The sequence below is a fragment of the Clarias gariepinus genome, chromosome 2 (genome assembly GCF_024256425.1).
Source record: "Clarias gariepinus isolate MV-2021 ecotype Netherlands chromosome 2, CGAR_prim_01v2, whole genome shotgun sequence".
NCBI classification, from domain to species: Eukaryota; Metazoa; Chordata; class Actinopteri; order Siluriformes; family Clariidae; genus Clarias; species Clarias gariepinus.
In genome coordinates this window covers 22,903,378-22,928,536 of record NC_071101.1, presented here as the reverse complement: position 1 = coordinate 22,928,536, position 25,159 = coordinate 22,903,378, and the positions used below count along the sequence as shown (strand labels likewise).

The 25,159-nt window shown below is 38.8% G+C and overlaps 2 protein-coding genes across 12 annotated transcripts in view; both read left to right on the top strand.

Annotated features, from left to right (window-relative positions):
* The first annotated feature begins 136 nt into the window (after positions 1 to 136).
* slc2a13b (solute carrier family 2 member 13b) lies at positions 137 to 9,403 on the top strand. 4 transcript variants are annotated; one of them, XM_053475745.1, is made up of 13 exons: positions 137 to 239; positions 984 to 1,425; positions 1,539 to 1,698; positions 3,362 to 3,570; positions 3,689 to 3,797; positions 5,572 to 5,735; positions 6,366 to 6,486; positions 6,624 to 6,749; positions 6,854 to 6,972; positions 7,602 to 7,754; positions 7,983 to 8,146; positions 8,607 to 8,675; positions 8,865 to 9,403. In XM_053475745.1, exons 2-13 carry the CDS (start codon positions 1,005 to 1,007, stop codon positions 8,871 to 8,873), a joined length of 1,824 nt encoding a protein of 607 aa, XP_053331720.1. In that variant the 5' UTR covers positions 137 to 239; positions 984 to 1,004; the 3' UTR covers positions 8,874 to 9,403. The 4 variants fall into 4 exon arrangements, 2 of the variants coding, with proteins under 2 accessions (XP_053331720.1, XP_053372468.1); XM_053516493.1 differs by lacking the exon at positions 137 to 239 and adding an exon at positions 632 to 891; XR_008355580.1 differs by lacking the exon at positions 137 to 239 and adding an exon at positions 633 to 891 and having other exon boundaries at positions 7,983 to 8,237.
* A 1,271-nt stretch (positions 9,404 to 10,674) lies between these two features.
* kif21a (kinesin family member 21A) overlaps positions 10,675 to 25,159 on the top strand; it is a 42,616-nt gene continuing 28,131 nt past the window's right edge. For all 8 annotated transcript variants that reach the window (XM_053516130.1, XM_053516139.1, XM_053516105.1 and 5 more), the window contains exons 1-4: positions 10,675 to 10,970; positions 21,092 to 21,314; positions 23,937 to 24,119; positions 24,895 to 25,044. In XM_053516130.1, coding sequence (XP_053372105.1) covers positions 10,927 to 10,970; positions 21,092 to 21,314; positions 23,937 to 24,119; positions 24,895 to 25,044 — 600 coding nt within the window. In that variant the 5' untranslated portion in view covers positions 10,675 to 10,926. The remainder of the gene's footprint in view (positions 10,971 to 21,091; positions 21,315 to 23,936; positions 24,120 to 24,894; positions 25,045 to 25,159) is intronic.

The following is a 25,159-nucleotide window of genomic DNA, read 5'->3' as shown; positions in this document are numbered from 1 at the left end:
GCCTTGTGTGGAAGCCACGCCGAGTTCCTAAAACCGCCAAAAGGTTTGTAAGCTGAGCTAAACATTCACGGTTCCCTATTTCCGAGAGCTTCGCGATTATTTCGGGAGTCTCTCGGAGACAGGCGTGACTTGTTGCGGCAGGACGAGTCATATGACCGCCGCTGTGACTTTAAAGCAGGAAGTTTGGAGCGCGCGCCGCCGGCGGACCTTCGAGCAGACTTTTCTCAGTTACAGTACGGGTAAGCTTATGTTCATTATATGAGCGTATTGACACAAACAACGATGTAATACTGAAATAAGATGAAATACTGTAATACTGAAATAAGACGTTACAAACATTCACGGCGCAACAAAATATCTGAAACGACTGCTGGAGGCATTTTAGGCTTTAGGCAAGTCCAATATTCAAATATGGCAATGTCTAAACAGTGTATTAATATCATAATATTATTGCGATAAGTATCCTTTAACATAAATATTTTTATTTATTATTTGGTTTCACATTTTAACGATTTTTTTGACACATCGCGCATTATGTGGGTGGGACTGTTTTGTTTCCACGTCAAAGACACGCCCCCCTCAGGGCCATATGGAGACACGTGACTCCGCCCTGTTCTCAATGAAACTATTAACATGGCGCTCTGCTGCTTACTAACTGCACATGATGTCATGTGTTCGGTCCGGCCGTCTAACCTGCTGGGATTAGATAAGAGGCGCTGGATATTCTCCACAGGCACGTTTATGAAATGATAAAGCCCCGGCTGGTGCGGAATTCATCAAGCTATCACACGATACAAGTGTGCTGTCAAGCCATCAGTTGTGTGTTGTACTGTATTTACTATATACCTGTTTACGTGTCCTGTTTTTAGGCGTATGAGTGACGTTTTAAAGGTACGTGTTGATTACAACCCGGGCTGTGTGATGTAACCTGAAAGACGTGTGCTCCTGTGATGACATGTTTGTTGTGTTGCTGTGTTATTTAGGATGGTTGTGAGCTGCAGGACATGGAGCAGGTGACAGGTAGCGGGAGGAGAGTGGAGGACGAGCACACACTGATCAGAGCGCGCCGGAGTACTGCAGCTCAGCCCGAGGACGGCTCCTCGAAGTTTGTCTACGTCCTCTCCTTCTTCTCCGCTCTGGGTGGCTTCTTATTCGGCTATGACACCGGGGTGGTATCCGGGGCCATGCTTTTGCTCAAGAAAGAGCTGCACCTGAGCGCGTTTTGGCAGGAGCTGCTGGTTTCCAGCACTGTGGGTGCGGCGGCGCTCTCATCACTAGCTGGCGGATACCTGAACGGTCTGTGCGGCCGCCGGAAGTGCATCATGCTGGCCAGCTTCATTTTTACAGTAGGGGGGATCATTTTGAGCTTGGCACCTGATAAAGTGGTTCTTCTTATTGGCAGGCTTACTGTTGGTCTTGGTATAGGTACGTCACAAATTAGATAAGGTTGCTTTGCTTTGACTTTGCTTTGCTTTGACTCTCTGTATTAAAGTAAAATAACATAAAGCACCTGACTGGGTGTTGGTTTACCCCCATAGGAATAGCATCTATGACTGTGCCGGTCTACATAGCTGAAGTGTCTCCTCCTCAGCTCCGGGGTCAGCTGGTCACCATAAACACCCTGTTCATCACAGGAGGCCAGTTCATAGCCAGTGTGGTGGACGGAGCCTTCAGTTATATGGACCACAATGGCTGGAGGTATAAAGTGCTGAAGAAAACAGCAAAAAAAAAGGATACGGAAATAATCCTCACTGACATTCAAGACAGATGTACATAATTATACAAATAAATACACAGAAAAATATTGACAAAAGTATTTGGCCAAACCTTTAAGGACATTGAATTCAAATACATATACTTTACTATGGAGTAGACCCCCCTTTTGCAACTATAACAGCTGTTCACAAGATTTTGGGGTGTTTCTGTCTGTGTCTGTACCCATTCATTCTGTAGAGCATTTATGAGGTCAGGCACTGATGTTGGACAAGAAGGCCTGGCTCACAATGTCCGTTCCAGTTCATCCCAAAAGTGCCCAATGAGTTTAAGATCAGGGTTCTGTGAGGGCCAGTCAAGTTCTTCCACACCGAGCACATCAAATCAGTACAGTCATGTTGTAATAGAGAAGAAGAACAAAGTTGGAAGCATAGCATTGTCCAAGATGTCTTGGTATGCTAAATCATTAATATTTTCTTTTTACTGGGGATAAGGTGCCTGATTGAAACACCTGAAATTAATAATTAACAGGTTTGACTAAATACTTTTGTCCATATAGTGTATACACACATTTTTTTTCCCTAGAATAGCCTGTGTTTGCTTCTTTTTAGATTGGAATAGTCCCACCTTTAAGCATGCCTAAAAGTGAAATTTTATAAAAATTTCGTTTTGTCAAACAGGCCAAATTTTAGGGTGGACTATCCCAAAGACGAAAAGCTAGGAAACATAAAATATACCTTTCTACTATTAACATAATTATAATGAAATTTTAAGAAAAAGGTAGAATATCAACAAGTCGTGACCTGGTTAGTCTGTTGTTTTTCGTGATTTATCTTAAAGCCGCTAAAGCAACGTCAGCAAATTGTTAGTAATATATCTGTAGCTATATGTTAATTGCTCAAAAAATTTAACATATCTTGTTGCATACATTTTACCATAAAACTACGGGTGTCTGTTTACTTCTTACTTGTCTGCATAGAGCAATGTTTTTTTTTCAGGTCTCGGAGAAGCTCTGCCCTGAATAATTTGGTATTTTTGCTACCTCATGTGGACTCAGTAAGGTACGGTTAATAATCTGTTTAGTTAGATCAGGTGTACTAGAGCATGAAAAACAAACCTGGAGAGGACAGTGTACTTCTGGACTAGGGTTTGGCGAACACTGCTTTGGAGATACAGCAAATGCAAGTAACAGTTTTTAAGACGAAAAATAGAAAATAGTGACAGGTTGGCATGGATAAACTATATGCAGTTCAATCAGTGAGTCTGATTCAAAAAAAAAAACAACTTAAGAAAGATAGATAAATCCTTTAGAGACCCTGGTACTGAATTGTTCAAAGTGCAATTATTTTAGGTTTTGTATGCCGGCTTTTATATGGGACTTAAGACTAAAAGGAGCTTTTAAATATAAAGAAAAACTGACAGCTTAGAATCGCACAGTAAGTATGTGCTTCTGATTATCACGTGACCTCTACTTTGTGCACAAGCGGTCAAGTCTTGCTTTTATTTCTACCATTTTTAATGTATTCTGTATGAGGTGTTTATAGAGAAATGAATCCCTGATATTAAATACAGCAACGTTTTTTGCTTGTGTTTGTGTGTGTGTGTGTGTGTGTGTGTGTGTGTGTGTGTGTGTGTGAATGCCTTATAGGTATATGCTGGGTCTGTCAGTAGTTCCTGCTGTGCTGCAGTTTTTGGGTTTCTTCTTCTTCTTGCCTGAGAGTCCTCGCTGGCTCTTTCAGAAAGGCGATTCTCAGCAGGCCCGAGAGGTGCTTATACAGATTCGGGCCACAGATAATGTGAACGAAGAGTATGATAGTATCAAGGACATTATTGAAGAGGAGGAAAAGAATGCAGAAGGTAAGCAGCATCTCATGAGTCAGGTTTCAACCAGAACCTCTAGTAGCAATATTGATAACGTTTCTGGATCTTTCGCACAAAATTAAAATATACTGCATTTTCTTTCATGATTTATCAGGGGGTCCAGTTCTGTTTCGTATGCTGGCCTCTGCTCCTGCCCGGAGAGCTCTTATTGTGGGATGTGGCCTTCAGATGTTCCAGCAGCTTTCTGGAATTAACACTGTAATGTAAGACATTTACTGACTGTACACTGCTGATAATTGTGGACATTTTGCTGATTAATATTGCTGTAATAATTTTAGTTAACAGCTGATGTCAGGGACTGCTTCAAATTTACGTTTTGTCTGGGCCTGACCATTTTATTCCTTTAAAGAACAGAGTTTGATTTTGCACAGAAACAGTTAAAAATATATGAAATAAAACATAACATACAATATACATAACAGACCGTTTATATTTGCATAGAATTTTAACTGATTTACCAAATTTTTATTCTTCATTTAATGGAGTAATAGATACAAGATACAGCATACAATAGTTTAATGTGAACCAAATGGGCATTATAATGTAGCAAATCAGATATTCCAGCTTCTCAGGAAGCTTGCGTTGTGCTGTGCTTTACACAAGGGCAAACACTGGTAACTTTGGATTTGAACTCATGGCCTTCTAGTCAGAAAACTAGAACCGTATAGTAAGTGCTCAGAAATCACTACTCAGATTGGCATAGACACAAAAACCACTAAAAGTAGCAGGAGCCTGAACGATCTACAGTATTATAAATGGTGCCAAAATGGTGTTACCTTCATCACCTACCTGTTCAGAACATTTCTTCACCTTATTTTCAGATCATCATATCTATCATCAAAATGTTATTTGAGTGCTAGCTTTAAATTAAATTTGCAGGTCTGAAGGGGGTAAAAAAGTTATTTTAATTATCTGGAAGGAAACATTTGTTGAACCAGGAAAGCACATAAAATAGGAGTTATAGCTTTGGTCACAAGACAGCTGAGATCAAAGTCCATTGGTCTCAGCATATAATGTGAAATTTAATGAACTCGTCTGTAGTTCCCCATGTAAACCCATATTTACAGTACATTTTTTATAGTGTTCTGTATAAATATTATGGACAGTGTTATATCCATATTTAATCATCACCTTTTTTTTCAATTTGTGAAACAAAAAGAAATATAAGTGTAATCGATTGATTTAATATGAAGCCTCAGTTGTAGAAATGGTCACATCTTGTCTGACTATTTCTCATGTGAATATTTATATATTGACAGGAAGATTTGAGTTAATAATAAAAGCTAATGATCACCAAATGGTATAAATACAGTAAATGCTTTAAATAATTCAAAAAGATTAAATAAAAAAATTGTGTTAATTTATGTTAATTAAAATAACATTGTGGATTTTTCCAGGAAGACTTTAATAGCACACAGGTCGACTCTATTCCACTTATTATATTACTTCTTCCAACAGATGTTTGCATCACAACTAACTTAAAGGTTTCACAGCACTGGGGTGAATACTTATGCAATCACAAAGAGTTTCCTAGTTATACTGTAAATAACTAATCATGTTAGATATAGTACTGTATGTTGATTTCCCATCTAAATTATTTTTAATGGCTTTTATGACATGTTAACTTAATTTAAATAAAGGCTGTTCCACTGCAATGTGTGACGTATGAAGGCGGTGTATTTATCTGTGCCAGGCTACATGCTTACACGCTGTAACTTAATTGCAATGTTGAGCAACTTAGTTCCTATTTGCCACAGTTGTTGGCATTCCTGTATTATCTACACACATTTCACATTGTGAAATCACCAAATACCATTTGAATGAGCGACTTTAAGACTGTTTTGCATGTGGGTTAGTGGTGGTTGTTTAAAATAAATAAATACTTAATAAACACAATTAAATATAATAATACATTTTTTAAATGGTTATATTTATTACATATTTATTATGGGGTTGTCTTTTTTTCTTTTTTCTCAGGTATTATAGTGCCACAATTTTGCAGATGTCAGGAGTACGGGACGATAAGACCGCCATCTGGCTTTCTGCTGCCACCGCATTTACCAATTTCCTGTTTACACTGGTGGGCGTTTGGCTGGTGGAGAGGGTGGGCCGCAGAAAGCTGACTCTGGGCAGCATTATTGGTGAGGACACAGCTGCAATGAAGAATTCACTTTCATGCAGTGCATGTCTACAAAAGTCATATAGGTCATTCCAATAAACAGTAAAACACAGTAGGGGTATAACACAAATGTTTGTGTCTTAGACAGTCGCATAAGGAGGTTACAGATTCCCTTGCTGTAGTAATGTGTAGGTCCTCATAAAAGTACATTGTAATAGTTTTATTATTTATATGAATTAATCATGGCCTGAAAAAGCTGGAGAAAGATCTTTCCTCACTTTCCTTAAACATCAAGCTTAAAATGCAAACCAATTTTCACTTATTTGTTCTGACGGCTTCTTATTGTTTTCTTTTTATTTAAACAAAAGGTCTGTACGTTAGAGTAGAGTAAGTCAAATCTCTCTGTCTGTTTTTTTGTTTTTTAAATCTGCCTAAAACTGTTTTGCACACAGTGTTGTGTGATACAGTAGTACAGTAGTACCACACAGTGGTTTCACTATGGTATTACATTCAAAAATGGAGGCCTGTAAGCTCTGTAATTGGTTAAGAAAAGAACTAGTTACATTTGATAATATTTTAATAAAATAGTTTATATTTAATTGTATTAATTTTATATGACCTGTACCAGTACCTGTGTATTTACATTTCTCAGGTACTGGTGTCAGTCTCTCTGTATTGGCTGTAGGGTTCCTACTTTCTGCTCAAGCTTCTCCTCCGGTGACCTTTCACCCTAGTGACCCCACTTCTCTTAACACAACCTGCACACACTATGGGTGAGTCAGTGATCAACATGGTCTAGTACAGGCTGTATACAGTATGTCTCTTAACAGTGTCTTCTGTGATTTTTTTTTTATAATTTTTTTATTGTATACATAATTATGAACAGATGTACATTTACCCATCTTAATAGATTTTGTGAACAGTGTATGCTGGACCCAAACTGTGGCTTTTGTTACTATGAGAACGGCTCAAGCATATCAGACTCTTCCTGTAAGCCAGCTGATCCTGCCAGCACGGAGCGGGCAGCAAGCGGCAGGTTTGTTTTCGTGTTTCCCAAAAGTCTCATATTAACTGTATTCTTTGCCTTTATAATTTAATTTGTTTAATACATATGATACTATATGTCTGTGCGTCTTTCAGGTGCTCCAATGTTACAGAAGAAAACCCAAATGTATTGTGGGCGTTTAACTACTGCCCAACCTCTTATTCCTGGGTAGTATTGCTGGGGCTCATCCTTTACCTGGCCTTCTTTGCTCCAGGTTAGACCAGCCCTACCCTAATGTATAATTTATAATATGTATTGTTTAGATTTAATTAATGGATTTCAATATACACTATGTGGCCAAAATTATCTGCATCCTTGGACTCATATGTGGTCCGTTCCCAAACTGTTGAAGCCACAAAACTAGAAGTATAGAACTGCATGGAATGTCTTTGTATACTGTCGGGTTAAGAACTCTAGGCGCCCAAAATTATTCCAGGGGGACAACGCTCCTGTACACAAAGTGAGCTCCATAAAGACATGGTTTGCCAAGTTTGGAGTGCAGGATTTGAGTGGCATGTACAGTGCCCTGACCTCAACATCCAGTGACCACCTTTGGGATGACTTGGAATGTTAACTGCATGCCAGGCCTCCTTGCCTGACGTTCCTGACCTCACTAATGTTTTTGTGGCTGAATAAACGAGCTCCAAAATCTGGTTAGAAGCCTTTTCAGATAAGAAGCGGTTATTGTAACAGCAAAAGGGATTTATTCTGAAATAGATGTTCAGAAAGCATGCTGTTAGGTTTTTAATGATTTTACTAATACTACTTACTAATCCCAACAATGCCTTCTCCTCACACTATTCATGCAGTTGTATTTGTTTGTGTGTGCCTGTCTGTCTGAAGGAATGGGACCCATGCCATGGACAGTAAATTCTGAGATTTATCCGCTGTGGGCTCGGAGCACAGGCAATGCCTGCTCTGCTGGCGTCAACTGGATCTTCAATGTCCTTGTCTCTCTGACATTCCTCCATGTGGCTCAGTTCCTCACATACTATGGTAGAAATCTTGAACATCCATGCTGTTGACTTGACTTCTATAATTTCTATCTAAAACATCTATATGTATCTATTATAAAACACCTTTTAGCAAGTCAAACAATTGTAGATATAACTTTTTTTGGCAGAATATTGCATGCTTTTGCTTTCTAAGGTTTTGTCTATTTATTATTGAATTGCTTATATTGGTGTGTAATGTATTAAGAGAACCTTTTCCTCCCCTTTGTAGGTGCATTTTTTCTGTACACTGGCCTGGCTGTGCTTGGCTTCCTCTTCGTGCTGGGCTGTCTGCCAGAGACCAAGGGTCTTATGTTGGAGGACATAGAGACTCTGTTTAGCAGGAGGCTCTGCACCTGTGGCGGACTGGATGGCAAACATGCACATTACGTTAGGGTAAAAGGCGGCAACCTTCTCTCAGATGAAGACATCTCTGATAGGGAGTAGCTTCATGGGCACTTTCTTCCAATCTTTTCTGCGTCTGCAGGTGTTTTCCCAATCTCTGTAGAATGTTGGTCTACATTGCATTCCAGAAAATCATAATAGTTGTTGACTAAGAACTTGGGTCAATCTTTCTTTGCAACCCATAAGGTTGTAGATCTGTTCTCATTTGCATTTCATTGAGCTGTTAAGAGTCTTGAACAGTACTGTATTTTCTGGTTATGGAATAGAACAAGTTTTTTTATTTTTGTTTTATGAGACATAAATTAGCTGCTGGGTTTCTCTGCTCTGGTGACTGTTGAAAATAAGGGGGCTTGGGTTAAAATCTGGTACCAATAGTGATGCATTTAAGCTACATAAAATGTTCAATATTGCATTTTTGTCAACTGACTCTTGGCAGTTTTTAATGTTGTAGCCTCACTTGGAATTGGGAAAGTTGAATTATGGGACACTGGAACCAGAGGAAGGAATTGCTTACATATCAGTAAGTACTATGAAAAAAAAAAAAAAAAAATATATATATATATATATATATATATATAATATATTTTTGGCATTGTTGCCAAGCTCACACAATTGTATATATTTTTGTAAAAAAAAAAAAAAAATCTAGAACAATGTATTAAAATATACCTCAAATATATTAAAACATAGATTTATTTCTCTACTACAGCTGCAATAATGATGCAGTTATTCCTGGATTTGCCTTTGAAGAACAATCAACAATGCATACATATTAACAAAGAGTCAGAATAAGTCTTGGTGTAGTCTATTTGATACAAAAATTTCTGTCACTGCATTTAACATAAAGAAAACTTATGGTTTTGGGGTTTAGAATCATGCTCTTCAAATGTTTGCAAGCCTGACAACGGTATATAAACTATTATATAGTGATTAAGATGGTACAAATCATAAAATGGATTATTAAAGTATGATTTCATTATAATAATTATTATTTATTCTATGATATTACATCAGTGGTGCTCAAACCTGAACCTGGAAGTGGGTGTGGTGGAGCAGGGAAAACACTAAAATATGCTGCGGTAGAATCTGTTTCCAATGTAGACAAAGAAAAAGTTACATATACTGTAGCTCAGCAATAGCAAAAACAATGTTAGTCGGCTGTATATGGTGTATTTTATATTATTTTCTTATTCAACTTTGCATAGACAAAAAATTGTTCCTCTTTTCATATCGAATAAAATTTGTGAAACGTAACTTTTTACTAGGACTTATTTCATTATTTCTTTAGCTGCTGATTGCTGACTCTTACTTGCTGAAATCTGTTGAGCTTTGAGGGGGAGTAACCTCTATAACCTTTTCAACACTGACACCAAACAGATGATATAGAGTCTTTAATATAGTAATAAACAGTTGACTGTTCGACAAGTCGGAGATCTTCTTTCCACATGTAGTGTAGTTCATGCACAGAATCTCACTTTCACTAGTCAACTGTCCAGAGTCACACAGTGATATGACCCTCGGTACAGTGTAGCTCTGTCTGTAAATGGAATCTGAGAGATGGTAACTAGACACCTACATTTGGAACGAAGTCAAGAAATCTGTGGTACTCAGCTTCATTCCTTTAACCATCAAATCTGTCTGTGTAAAGCACTACAGACTGTGGTTTATTTTAATACAGAGGGCAAAGTGCTGATGGTCCAATAATGTACCTTAGTGTTCCTCTACAATTACTTGTTTCTCTATTAAGTACCCTTGATTTTACCACTACAGTAAATATATTTTTTGTACTATACCTTAACATCTTTTCTGCTATATCTCTATACTCTTCTTCTATTCCCACCACACCACCACCTGTTCACACTGTCACCATTTCTCCCAAACAGTGAAATTTTTCTTTTTAGCAGAAGTGTCTTTGGGGAAAATTAATTTTGCAAATAAGTTTAATCAATCAATACATACATTTGTACAAAGGTGACCTTTTCATTCAGATTTATGAAAATACATTATTGCAGTTGCATTAATTAAATAATTAATTAATGGAAGATGTTAGGAAGTATTGGAGGTGACGAATTAGAGGAAAATGGACAAGTTTATCTTCTTGTCTGTTTAGAGGTAAGGATCAGAGAGGTGAATGAATCCAAATCCTCCTGATCACCTTTACTTTATGCACTTAATGACAGATGAACATATATTTAGTGGACTGAATTTAAACATAGTGTAAAATACCCAAAATCTATTCTGTAGGAATAACATATGGGTTATTGCCATAATGTACAAACACATGATTAGTTGGTTATTGTTTCTGATCTAATTTAGATATAATTGCACATGAAAAATCAGAATAGGACTTGGGTTCATCTTCACAACATATCAGTGTATACAGTATGTATGTATGTATGAAATGTGGCACAGATTTGAGTTCTAACGTCACCATGGAGGAGCCCGGTTCGGTGGGCGGGGTTTGGTGACGCATTGCGGCTCGGAGTGGAGCCACAGTCGGCGCGTGAGTCTGAGCGCTGACGAGACCCAGTTTGCCAATCGCACAAATCATTACTTCAATATGCATCATGACAGGAGCAGCGTTTCCTTCTCGGCTGCGTTTGAACCCCAGCTTGTAGACATGGCAGAGGAGAGACGGAGGTGAGCTCTAGATACAGGACGTAGCGCTCGATTTACTGATCACTTCGGCGTGAATCGGATTGATCCTCCTCCTCCTCTTCTTCCTCCTGTGGATCATTTGGGATCGATAAGGATTTGGGAAACGCCGCGTCATGACCACCGGACAGGACGAGAGTTCAGTGCGCGTTGCGCTCAGGTATGACATTGCATGTGGTCTTGGGTGTTTCTTGTCACGCGTTTCTTGCACTTGTTCTGTTCTGCGCATATAATAGTATAATAACCTGCGCGCGCGCGGAGCCGCCCGGTAACCGGGCCTGTCGCTCCTCAAAGCGCTGCTGCGCCTTCTAAAGGAAACCGAGAGGATCCGCAGTGTGCACTGCGCTGTAATGAAGCATTGAACTCTGTACGCAGGTTGCACGCGTTTGCAGGTGATCTGAGGCTTTAGGTTTTATGCGGCTTGTTTACACGCAGATACGGTTCATGCGAAAAGTCTGTGTGTTTATGTGGAGGTGCTGGCAGGCAGGTGCGTGGTCAGGGCTTAGTGCGTGGTCAGGGCTTAGTGCGTGATCAGGGCTTAGTGCGTGGTCAGGGCTTAGTGCTTACACTCGAGACGCCTGGACCAGCAGCGGAGGCTTGAGCGACGGTTAGTCGATGAAAGAGCAGCTTTATGGACGGGATGCGCTTTCACAACCCACACAAGTCAGTGGGACGAGCTGCTGCTGCTGCTGCTGTTTCTGAAATGAAATAAAGGATCCTTCTTTCTTTTGTCACAGCACAGTGAGGGTTGTTTCTTCGTATATCCGGGCTTGTTATGAAGCTGGGGTCAGAGTGCAGGATGATGCAGCACCTCTGGACAATACAGGGAAATGGAGGGTCTTGCTCAAGGGCCCAATAGTAGCAGTTTGCTGGAGCTGGGGCTTAAACCACCATCCTACTGATTCCAATTCAATTCACTCACTCTAATTCACTCATCGTCCATACCGCTTTATTCTGTATACAGGGTCGCAGGGGGCCTGGAGCCTACTCCAGGAGACTGAGGGCACGTGGCATGGTACACCCTAACATGCTCATTGACTCATTTTGGGAATGACACCGAGTCTAACTGTTATGTTTTTGGACTTTGGGAGGAAACCCACCAAGCACAGGTAGAACATTCAAACTCCATGCACGCAGAACCAAAGGCGGGAATCTAAGCCGGAACCTCATGTTGCAATGTGTCAATGCTAACCATTATTCACTTCGCCCCAATTTCCAATTCCCAATTCACTGCCGCGCCAATTCACAGCTTTATCCTCTATCCCAGGAGACTTAGGGCTCAAGGCATGGTACACTCTGGACAGGGTGGCAATTCATCTTAGGGCACACACACATACACACAGTCATTCACACACTACGGTCAATTTGGGAACACCAATTAGCCTAATCTGCATGTCTTTGGACTGTTGGTGGAAACCAGAGTACCCTAAGGAAACCCACTGACCACGGTTTGCATGGGAAGAACATGCTAACTCCATCGAATTTGGACCCTGGAGGTGCAATACAATTGAATTTTATTTATATACTGTTTTTAACAATGATCTTTTTCGCAATGCAACGAATTACTGAAATTAATTGAAATGAATACAAAATTAAAAGAAAGTTAAGGAAATGAGTATGAAGCGTGAGAAAATATGTATTAAATACTAATGAGCTATCACTGCCCCAAAAAGCCAGGATTTGACCAGTTACTTATATGAGGTTTGCAAAAATACAAAGGGTGTTCAAGTGAAACCAGGACTTGGGATTAAATGTTTTGTAAATAAAGGCGTAAAAACGATTAGAAGAAGACTTCCTGCCCAGTATCTTATGGTGTAATTTTATGAGGAAGGCCCTACATCCGTGATTGATTAACTTGGCTGAGGTGGCTGGCAGCACACTGCATTCAGTACTGTGAACGATCAGCAAGTAAAACGCCTGATCCTTCCATATCGATGAACAACTTGTTGTCAGACACATCTGTCTGTTGGAACTGTGCACACAATCATTCACGAACACCATTTGCACATTATAGAAACTCAGCTGTAAGTTATTGCCACATCCCCCTGTACAGACCTTGCACGAAGTGATTTCTCCATGTATGGGCCTTTAAAGGAGTTCCTGGGAGGCCAGAGTTTTAGATGTAAAGCAGGCAGTCCTAAAATGGCTCCAGTGTACTGGAAAAAAAACTGTGTGTGTTTATATAAGACTAAGAAGATGCTCAATGAAAAAAAAAATTGTGTTCAACATCGTTAAACAAAGGATAGCAAAAAATACTGGAATAATGTGCTCACACATTCACTCACTTACTGCTGTGCTGTTTTACACTGACAGTGTCAGTACACGTTTGCTTTTGCGGTTTCTTTTATCCCGTATTCTGTTCCATGCATTACTGACAGTACCCATGATACTCTTGGAAAAGCTGTCATAACATAGTTTATCATAATAGCGACCTTGTATCATGTAGCACATGATAAGTTTCCTTTGTCTCTCTTGCAGGTCGTCTGTCTCTCCCCACACTGGAAACATAAACATCACATAATAAATCTTGTAATGCACCAGTTAAGTGTTAATTAACATTATGAAGTCTTTTCTCAAATGCTTTCTATACTGTATGATGTTGAGAGAGTCATGTCCCTGCTGAACCAGTTCCATGTTACAGTACTGTAGGTGAAAGCATCTTAAAAAAAACATTATACTAGAAGCAGGTTACTGTAAGGTGTCTGAGAAATCAGCATTGCTTGGCAAGTCATTGTGGGTTTTGTGTGGGTTTCGAATGAGAGGACAGGTGTGTGTGACAGTCCTCCCATATCACTAGCGACATGGCTGAGACAGTTAGTGAGTGAGTCAGCATCTTAGAGGCAGCACAAACGTCCTTTGCTCAGCAGCATCAGTTGTGAATAGATCACATGATCAAACTCTGCTTGCAGAATGGCTGTCTCATCTCATCCTCCAGTCTGTTACAGAGCAAAACAGATTAGGGATTAGGTCATGATGATGTTGCATACAGTCATCTGTTTGGATGGATTGGATGGTTTTGATCTGCATGCTACAGGATATACAGTATACTGTATGAGAAAATTGAGGTAAAAATTAATCTTGAACAAAATGTAAAGGTGGCACAGTGGCCTCGCATCTCCAGTGGGTTTCCTCTGTGGACTCTGCATTTCTCAGTACCCAATAGTGTGTACTGCACCCTGTCCAGGGTGTACCCCGCCTTATGCCCAAAGTCTCCTGGAATAGACTCCAGGCTTAAGCATAAGCAAGACAGAAAGGGAATAAAAAAAAAAAAAAAGAAACAAAATGTCTGAATGCTAACTTGCAGATTGGAATGCATTCTTGAGCATTTTTCTCTAGTCACTGCAGAGCCTGCATTTAAACAGAACAAACACCAAAATAAACTCCAACCGCTGAAAGCCTACAGAAGACTTCAAACCATCTGGCCCAGCCTGGCTTTTTTTTCCTTCTAGAGTGTAAAAACTATGTCAGTGTGGACTCTTCAAACCACATGTGCAGTTTCATTCCTGGGTTTGACAGAGATTGGAGGGTGATTCTCCACTGTAACATGCCCGAAAAGCCAGCATTTATATGCAGAATAGATTGGGAATAATTATATACTTGCTTCCATGAGTTTACCACACCCATATTTTACCCAGTTTTACCCTATAACTTGTTTCTGTTCCCATACTAAATGCTCATTTCATTAATGTGGTTGGATCAATTTGTGTCTGTCTTTTCTTAGCACATTAAAGAAAGTGTTTTTTTTGTGTGATATGTACTGTACAGTATGTTAGGCACACACCTAAATGAAACAATTCACATTAACACTACACCTACACAGCCACGCACACCGAACATACCTGCTTGTCATTCCCCACCCATACTGCATTTAACCACTGCACTAATCACACACACACACACACACACACACACACTTAGCTCATGCTATCCTGCCGTGCCTAGCACTACTCATTACCCCTTGAATTATCGTCTCATTTTCCACAGACTCATTTCCACTTATTTTTTTTTTTTACATTTTAATGCATTTGGCTGTTACACAGTAAGAACTTAAATTTAACTTAACTACTTAAATTGTAGTTGAGCTTTTTATTATTTTTATTAAGGCCTAAAGGATATTGAATAAATAGCTATTCAAAGTACAAAATACATTCTCTCAATTTAGTTTGAATCTAAAACATATCTCAAACGTCTTAGCTTTTTATTATTGTACTATTAGACTGTTACTATTTGTTTAATCCCTAATATATTCACCTTTGTGTTAGGTTGATAATCTGGGTTAATAGCAAAGAAAGGGCAGGGTGCATAGGCATGTCAAATGGCCTACATCTTTAAGGAATAACGTAAAAAATTATAAAAATAACAGGTAGCATAATAGTAGTTCACTCGCTATCATCGATGAAGACTAAAAATTACTTAAAATACAAAGTTGGGCATAACTTTTTTAGTAACTGACATCATTTAATTTGCACATGTTGGTAGAGTAACTCATCCTCCACACAAAGGTACGACGCCTCTTTGAAAATGCCTGTCGCAGTCGATGGTCTCACGCTGCATGGTTTATCTTCAGTGCTGGTTTCCCCTACTTTATGCCTCTTCATCCATCTTTACACATTGTTCTAATCAGTGATGTCATCTCTATTAACATTCTTTAGCACCGTAGGAAACCATCAACTGCGACAACATCTGGGTTACTCTGTGATGGGGACTATGTGGAGTAGTCACTTTGTAGAAGATGAGTTCTTACCATGTGCAACCAACATTTGCAATTAAACAACTTATGTCAGTAATAAATAAATAAATAAACAAATAAATAAATATGCCCCCAAAGGTTATTTGGCAAAAGTTATTTTACATAATATTACATTATAGTACAGTCCTTATAATATAATTCATTATTGTTAAAAGTGTTTCCTCTTTCTATTTAAATGTTTTCATTTATGCTATAGGAATCGATCTGTAGAAGCTTTTAAACCCTTAGTTTGGCTTATTTGATCAAATTTATTTAAAGATATGTAGTTATAAGGGTTCATTTTAGAGTTATAATTCTAAAATATGGACATTGCTGTGAACAAAAAGTATGACTTTTTTTCATAACTTGAAATAAATTTTATACATTTATAGACAAATGTATAGAAATAGACAAATAGACAAATAGCATCTTTCTTAATCATTTACTGTCACCTGTACATAGACATACATAAAACGTAGCATGGCACTCAGTCCCTGTCACTGCTACCTCATTGCAGATGTCACACGCATAAGCCATTGTGCTTTGTCCGGCGTGTGGAAGTCATGTTTACACAGACATTAGAGCCCCTCACCAGGCCACCATGTCAGAGTTCTAGTTCAGACTTATTAGTTTAGCTAAGAAACTAACCACTTTCATTTTCTCACTTTCTTTCTTTCCTTCTTTCTTGTTTATAAAGTTTGAATTTTGTGTAGCGAAAAGTGTAAAAATATTTGCCAGATATTATACCTGATTATAGATTATTATTATTATAAATATTTTAATACAAAGATCTAAGGTTAACTGAGATATACAGTAATATATCTAATCCTATATATAAAAAAATGAGCCTTACCTAATTTTGTAGTATTTATTGCAAAATAAATTGTTGAAAAACCATTACAGTTTAGCTTTATGGCCATATAATGTTGAACTAGACTCACATTTCCCCTACATCCACATCTCCAACTTCATCTGCACCCGACTGCTGATTTCCTACACTGCACACTACTGCAAAGCTTGGGGAACGCTCTTGACCTCGGGAAGCAAGGAGGCATGAAGAACAGGTCTAGGAGGGAGGAAAAACACCATTTGGTTATTTTTACACTTAAGTGTACACATAAAGTTAAAGTACCATGACCAGCCACCCCAGCCCTTTTAGAGCTTTCTTGATGCTGTATCATTAACACATGTTTCCTATCCACATATGGTGATTTACTATTTAAGAGGTGTGTGTCTGTGTTTTTGGGTGGGAAAACAGTGGTATTTGTTAACCTCTTCCTTCCAAACTACAGGTTTCTCTAGATTAGGTGTATAATAACAGTGCTTTTGATACATAATTAGTACCATCAGTTATGCAATAATGTTGTAGCTTACACTTTTCTTTTTTGTATGAAAAAAAGATTTTTGACTGCAGACGTGACTGCCTTGGCTCACTCCTCAGGGAGAACCTGTTTTTACTTGACATATAATTGTGCAGGAAACACCAGAAAACTGTCCCCTTGTCTTGGCAAAGCAGGCTGTTTTTATCGGCTTACATATTCAGATGACCTTCTCAAAAAATGCAAAGCTCTTTCCTGGAGGCCACTGCTTGCCCTTTTAGCCTAATGTGCCATGTGCCTTTGTATTGTCTTTTGTTTAGACATTTGTGCTCACTTGTGCAGTAATCCTGAGATTGCTGTCTGGGTTTGGGACAAACAAGGCTCTTCAGAGAGTTGTGCTTATCTCCGCATTACCTGGTTTGTTCTCTAGATTCTCTTGGAAAGTCTTGATTTCCAGATGCCAGATTGCACCTACAGTATATGCACTTTGAGTACAGACGCCATGCACAGAAGAAAGCTTTAATCGCCTGCTAAGGGAATAGTGAACAAGGAGTCTATTTGAGGCTGCTTCAGTGCTTCCCAGGCCATTTTCGGTCTGACCTACTCTCTGTTTATTCTCGTGTATTCCATGGTGCATTTGAGTTGACCCAGTATCTGTTTACACCCAATATATCCCATACTCCATTTAGGCAACGGCTGAGTTCCATTTACTTTAGTGATGCACTCCTTGCACTGGGGGTCCAGTCGCCTGTATGGCCTACAGTATTTGTCTTCACAGAATAAAAGCCTGGACTTCAGTCTGTAGGCCTCCTCAGTCTTTGTGTGCCATTATTATACAGTACAGTACCTCAGTAAAGCTCTAGTATTTATAACTGTAATCCCTGCAGCAGCTCTAGTCCTTTAGGTATTGGGCTGTGGTCCATTGGGATATCAACCAAATTAGAAAGTTTAAATAGAAAATAACAAATTGGTGTGTTAAACAACCCAATTAAATAGTGCTGCACGGTTAATTGCATGAAAATTGTACAAAGTTATCTGCGGTTATCTGATCGCAATAGGCTGCAAATTATGGCAGGTTAATATACAATATGCATAGTTAGTAATTTTATGTCGTGTTTGTCAATAATTTAAGCATTTGTTCATTCTGATTATTCATGGCATAATGTACAGTACAGTATATTTAATTACATATCGCAGTATAAATCACCATTACAGTATTTGTCAAATAAAATTTAATGTGAATTTTTGATGGCATGTTGTGGCCCTAGAATAAAACTATTTTCATGGGGAGGTCTGTTCTAACCCTTAGCTTGCTAAAATGTCACCTGCTTGCCACAGACAATCTTATAACAGATAAAATCTTGCTAAAATAATACAGTATATTCTCCATTTTGGAGACCATCACAGACGACCTTGCTCAGTTTTGTCCACAATATAGAGCTGTAATATGGGTTATGTGTTGACTATTTGTTCTATATAACACATATATATATATAATATATGTTAAATTTTCTTTGGCATTTACCATAAAGAAGCAAAGGCGTTACCTTTTAAGCAGGAAAATCATTATTATGCACAGTGGGGGAAAAGGGACAGGGAGTCCAGTAGTTCAGTTACACCTGCACAACTGTCAATCATTCCAGAGTCATACTTCTTTTGTCTTTTTTCCTGCGGTGGGGGTGGGGGATGAGTACTGCTCTTTACAACTACACCATACTGCGATGTTAAAATGCGAGGCGAAACAAAAAAAATGATAACAGGACTGACATCTGCATCGTTTGAGGGTTTCTTTCTTCTGTATTTTCCATAACTGGCTACAAAGTTTAGGCAACAAAGTCTTTGTTAATATTAACATATAACTCAATGTATTTCCATACATGTACAAAATATACAGTTGCAAGTTACATTTAGGCACACGACGCACACGACACAGGCACATATGCAGTCTTTGCATGGGTTTTGTTATTGTTATCGGTAGGTCTAATGTGCCGCTATATATCTAATATATTCACCTATACAGTATATCATACACAATACACTGTTTAAGTGTGGACATTTTGGTTCAGAATTTTACATTAGAAGAGTAAAAGGCCAGGATCCTCCACTTGATGTTGATGTTTTAATGATTTATGCCAAGCTGGTTGAGAGCTGCAGAGGGAAAAGAATGACAGGTAGGGACCTGTCTTTTGCAGTTTCATATGAGGAAAGGAAGACTTGTACACTTCTCTCGCAATTTGATTTCACTTTAGATCATTTACTCCTCTCTCCCATTATGTATTCATATTGTGCTGATGAGTAACATGGTGGGTGTGTGCTAATTTTCTGTAGAATAGGAACTGCTTATTACTCTGCACATGACTGGCCTTTGATTATTGGTCTTGCAGTAATCATACAGGTCACACAGGACAGACCTGCTCAAGGATGTAGTTCATAATTTAGTCCATCGTCAGTTATTTTTAAAGTTTAGTCCCTTTTCAGTGTGCGTTAAGTACTAGTGAATGTGCATAGTGCTGCTGGCCATAACGCTTCAGTCTTGGCAGAGGCCCATCTCTCTCTCTCTCTCTCTCTCTTTTACACACACACACACGCACACACACACATACTGTACATGTATGCCAGATAACTGCTTAGGGGTAACTGTCTTAGCTGGATGACAGCTTAGATTTAAATGAGTTTAAATGGTTCATACTGTATATGTACCTAAAAAAGAATCATTAGCACCTAATATCTTTTTGATCTTTTTATTATTAATAAATAAACTAAACACTTCATTTAGTAATTAAAAAAATCCACTAGAAGTAACTTGTTAGTTCATTTGAAGCTGTAACAGACTGCCAGATTTTATAGTCCGCCGTGTTGTTTTTTCCTTCCGAGAACTCATCCACCCACCACACACCTACATCTCCTTTTCCATCCGCGACTTTCTCCATCTTTTCTTTCCAGTGTCCGGTGCATGGTTGTCCCAGTGTCCAGATCCAGTAACACATGCAGACACAATGCCAGCTCTGTGCAGCCCTCAGTGTTTTGTCCTCCACAGCCCAGGCTGCACAAAGGGGCTCTTAGACACACGGACAGCATCAAAGCTCCATCAACACACACACACACACACACACATAAAAAAAAATAAAAAATACTGCAGAGGCTCCTTGTTTATCTCAGAAATCTTTTAAATAATTGTATAATAACTATAGGACCATCAGGCACCTATTAATTTGCAAATAGTACATCACACTACTTTAAATATCATATTAATAGTCTGGCCAATATGGTTTCATCAAATTGAAAGAAGACTAGGCATGAAAAGAAAGAGTTTGTAGGATTTCATCATTACCCAGTCCAAATGTATAAAGTATGCACAGTCAGCCATAACTTTAATACCACCGCTACATGAATTGAGTAACACTGATTATTAATTATATACCAGTAAACTGGTACCAGGATCATGGGCACCCAAGGCCCATCTACGCCCACCGGGACCAAAGGCCAGCCCACTCGATCCCACTCGCCTCAAAAGGGACCACTGCACTGACCACGAGAGAAAGGTATCAGAACACCCAGTGCACTACAGTCTGTTGCATATAGGGCTTAGCAGGCAAAGTTTAAGATTGAGGCTGTTGATCCAGCCTTCGAGTTCCCCAGATCTCAATCCAATCTAGCTCATCCACACAGGCCCACCCCAAAACCCACACCACCCAAAAGATCCAACTGGTGCCATAACCCACAGCACGCTCTCAGAGGTCCTGTGTAACCATACCACAAGGGTATATACACTTAAATTTGAGCTAATGCTTTTGTCTCCTGTTGGGCTAACCCTCAGAATAAAAAATATCTCTGAGTAGATAATATCTGGACTGTGAAGAGAGAGACAGAATATAAAATTTTCACAAAGATTACATAGAGGTGCCATTTTTATTTTATGTTTGATTATTGGTCACTGTGACATAATTTGACGTATTTGAGTGGGCTATAGATAATCAACTTATACATATGTCTTTTTCAGTGTTTAAAGTGACTTAAAAACATAATTAGAAAATAATATTTAGCCAGGGGTGTGTGAAAGATTGGCTGCAAGCCGGAAACCTTATTATCACAAACGGTTCTGCTAATTAGATGGGTAATTTTAGTTGTCTTCGAATCGAAGCAATTATCACCATCTCCAACAGGAAAGAAGTTGATTTTATATATTTTTTATTTATATTAATTTCTTTGTCTTTCACTTTTTTCGTTACTCAGGATCCGCCCCCAGCTGGCACGGGAGAAGATAGAGGGATGTCACATCTGTACATTTGTGACCTCTGGCGAGCCCCAGGTAATTCTGGGAAAAGACAAGGCCTTCACATTTGACCATGTGTTTGACATGGACACCGAGCAAGACACCATCTACTCTAACTGCACTGAGAAGTTGATAGAAGGCTGCTTTGAGGGCTACAATGCAACTATCTTTGCCTATGGACAGGTGGGTGTTTTGTTTATGCCATACTGAACCTTTAGATTCTGACAGGCAAAAATACTTCAGAACCTAAGATAATTACTAATTATCATAATTACTGTATGAAAATTTTTAGTGGCTCATATTGTGCTTTAGGTCAGTGCTTCCCACCCCTGGACCTGGAGGACCCTCTGCCCTACACACTTTTGTTTTGTCTCACACTTTCTGCTATTCGGCTGTTCCTGTAAAAACAACATTTTTGTTCAAGCACTTCTTTGAATTAGTAGTTGTCCAATACTATCTTTTTACATTACCTTTTAGCATTGAGGGCCCTAAGTGACGTCTTACTCGTCTCTCTACACCAGTCGAGGCTCTTAATTTGCAGACCCCAAAATGGCTCTCTGGAAAACCCTAAACCATATATGCCCTACTGTATATGCTGTAAATATTATATACTGTACATACATCATTTATAATGCATGGTCCCGTAATACATGTTCTATCTCGCTTTACGTATGTATAGTACGTGAAACAGTAAAGGACAGATAACACGTTATAATGGTTACTGATTTGCTGTCAGGTCCAATATAGTTTTGCTTTAGATTTATTTGCAAATACAGCACTGTGTTATCTGGCTTTCAAATAGCATGATAAAATATGCTGAACAAACTGCAGACTGTAATCTTCAAAACATCTGGAATATCTTATTTCTTTTCCGATAAAAAGAAGGTTTCCCGCCTGACTGCCAGGAACAGCATGGTGTTTAGCGTGTTCCGTTTTGCTTTATTAAACTGAGCTACTAATTTGCATATCTAATATCCTTAATGACAATGACATCACAACAAGATAAATGAAAAATGTTCTTGTTTATTATTTCTATATTTGATTTTAGTGGACTTGCTCTATTGAAAATGCTCTATTGTAAAACTTCCTCAGGCATTTTGACTTTAGACTTTTTGTTTCCATGGCAAGTTTAAGTCCTTGCAGTGTATTTAATCCATGCTAGAAAAGCAGAATGCTCTGCCTGTTACCCAGTCTGTTTCTAACTTTTTCCTGAATCTCTCTCTTTCTCCTTCTCTCTCTCTCGAATTGGATTCTCACCTCCCTTGGCTCTTTTCACTGCCATGACAGCTGAGCTCCATTAAATGGCTTTTTGAGAGACACTTTTATCAGATCATCTCTTGTTCTCACTTTTTAAAAGAACAGAAAGACTTTTTTTATCACACCCTGTTAAATTTAAATAAATATGTCACATGGTGTCAGTACTCAAGGCTACTGTGCATGCATTTTAGCTGTTCTGGGCTTTGTCATCCTGATAATAATCCTTGTTTTAACAACAGTGACTGTAGTGAACCAGTCAACCGGATAGCAGGAAATGCTGACATTTTCCACACACTGATTCATTTATTCAATCAGTCACTCGTCGCTCACGTACACATTCACTAATTTATTTTTATTAATTATTCACTCATTCACTTTCTTATTCACTCAGACAATGACACACTCACTCACTCACTGATTCAATTATTCACTCAATCATTCATTCAATTATTCACTCACTTACTCACACACTCACTTAATTACCCACTCATTCAATTATTCACTCATTCATTCAGTTATTCACTCACTTACTCACTCACTTACTCACTCAATTATTCTTTTACCCAGTGATTAACTTCCTCAATGTTTTACTCACTCTTTATCCAATTTCTCTATAATACATTTAGTCAATATATACACTCAGCAAAAAAAAAGAAACGTCCTCTGACTTTCAACTGTTTTTACTTTCAGTAAACTTAATGTGTAAATATTTGTATGAACACTAAAAGAGTCAACACCATAAGACATAAACTAAAAATGTTACACAATGTGTCCCTGAATGAAGGGAGGCTCAAAATCAAAAGTACCAGTCAGTATCTGGTGTGGCCACCAGCTGCTTGAAGTACTGCAGTGCATCTCCTCCTCATGGACTGCCTATTGCGGACAGTCTGAGCACTGATGGAGGGATTGTGTGTTCCTGGTGTGACTCGGGCAGTTGTTGTGGCCATCCTGTACCTGTCACGCAGGTGTGATATTCGGATGTACCGATCCTGTGCAGGTGTTGTTACTCGTGGTCTTCCACTGCGAGGATGATCAGCTGTCCTTCCTGTCTCCCTGTAGCGCTGTCTTAGGCGTCTCACAGTGCGGACATGGCGATTTATTGCCCTAGCCACATCAGCAGTCCTCATGCCTCCCTGCAGCATGCCTAATGCACGTTCACGCAGATGAGCAGGGACCCTGGGCATCTTTCTTTGGGTGTTTTTCACAGTCGGTAGACAAGTCACTTTAGTGTCCTGCGTTTTTAAAACTGTGACCTTAAATGCCTACTTTCTGTAAGCTGTTAAGCTGTTAAGGTCTTAACGACCATTCCACAGGTGTATGTTAATTAATTGATTATGGTTAATTGAACATGCATGGAAAACATTGTTTAAACCCTTTACAATGAAGATCTGTAAAGTTATTTGGATTTTTACAACATTATTGTTGAAATACACAGTCCTGAAAAAGGGACGTTTCTTTTTTTGCTGAGTATATATATTGATATTTATTTATATATATATATATATATACTATTTATTTATGACACATCAGCACTTCTCTTTTTTACAGACTGGTTCGGGGAAGACGTACACAATGGGCACTGGCTTTGACGTAAGCATCCCGGAAGTTGAGCTGGGCATCATCCCACGAGCAGTCAGTCACCTTTTTAAAGGCATCGAGCAGAGACGGCAGGCCGCAACAGAACAAGGACGTCCTATACCTGAGTTCAAGATTAATGCACAGTTCCTGGAGGTATTTGTTATCTGTGTCATGCTTTTTGGCCTTCACCAGTCTACACCAAGAACTGCTCTGCTTTTTAGTTAAAGGGTTCAAACCCACATCCACCTGATCAGATCTTTAACTTTAAATGGTATACAATTAATATTTTTTATAGCATGTAGAGTACAAGGTTTTCGAGGTACTCATGAATATAGATCATGAGGTCATGACACACGGGCAGAGTTGACCACCCTCCCCAAAACAAACAAACACACACACAGGCACACACACGCACACACACACATGTACTGTACACACACACTACAGTAGCTTTGCTGTTCCTATGGTGAAACTCTGCTTGTTCTCCAGTCCAGGGCTTAGCTATTTCAGGAGCTACTTAATGAAGATGAGGGTTATTTACTGCATCTGTCTCACTCTCCCTCTTTCCCTTCTATACTATACATGCTCCCAAATTAAAACCTCACTCAAATGCCACATTCGGCTGTTTGCAATAGGGGACACAAGAACCCACAAACACACACACACACACACACATGACTGATGCACATTTGATATATTTGTGCGCATACAAAATATTGCTGTATATTCTATAATCAATAATCATTAAGCATAATAATTAGCCCTATCATAAAGAATATGGGGGCTGATACAAATTAGAATTAAATTCTTCTTCTATTTTTCTTTTTTTCAAAATTAATCATAACTAATAGTACTGTGTTTGTTCGGTTATCTTTTTTTTCCTCTTATGTATGGTTGTGTGTGTAATGTGACATTGATGTGACCATAGTTGTATAATGAAGAAGTGCTGGATCTCTTTGACTCCGCGCGTGATATGGAGTCCCGAAAACAGAAATCTCACATCAAAATCCATGAAGATGCAAGCGGCGGTATTTATACTGTGGGAGTGACTACACGCACTGTTTCTTCAGAGGCTGAAGTGAGTACTGAATGTTCTTCAGCAAACTTGGTCTTGTTATTGGTATTATTGTGGTTTTAGAACAATTATACAATTAAACAGTCATATTTTATTTTTGACTTATTTCTTATTCTTT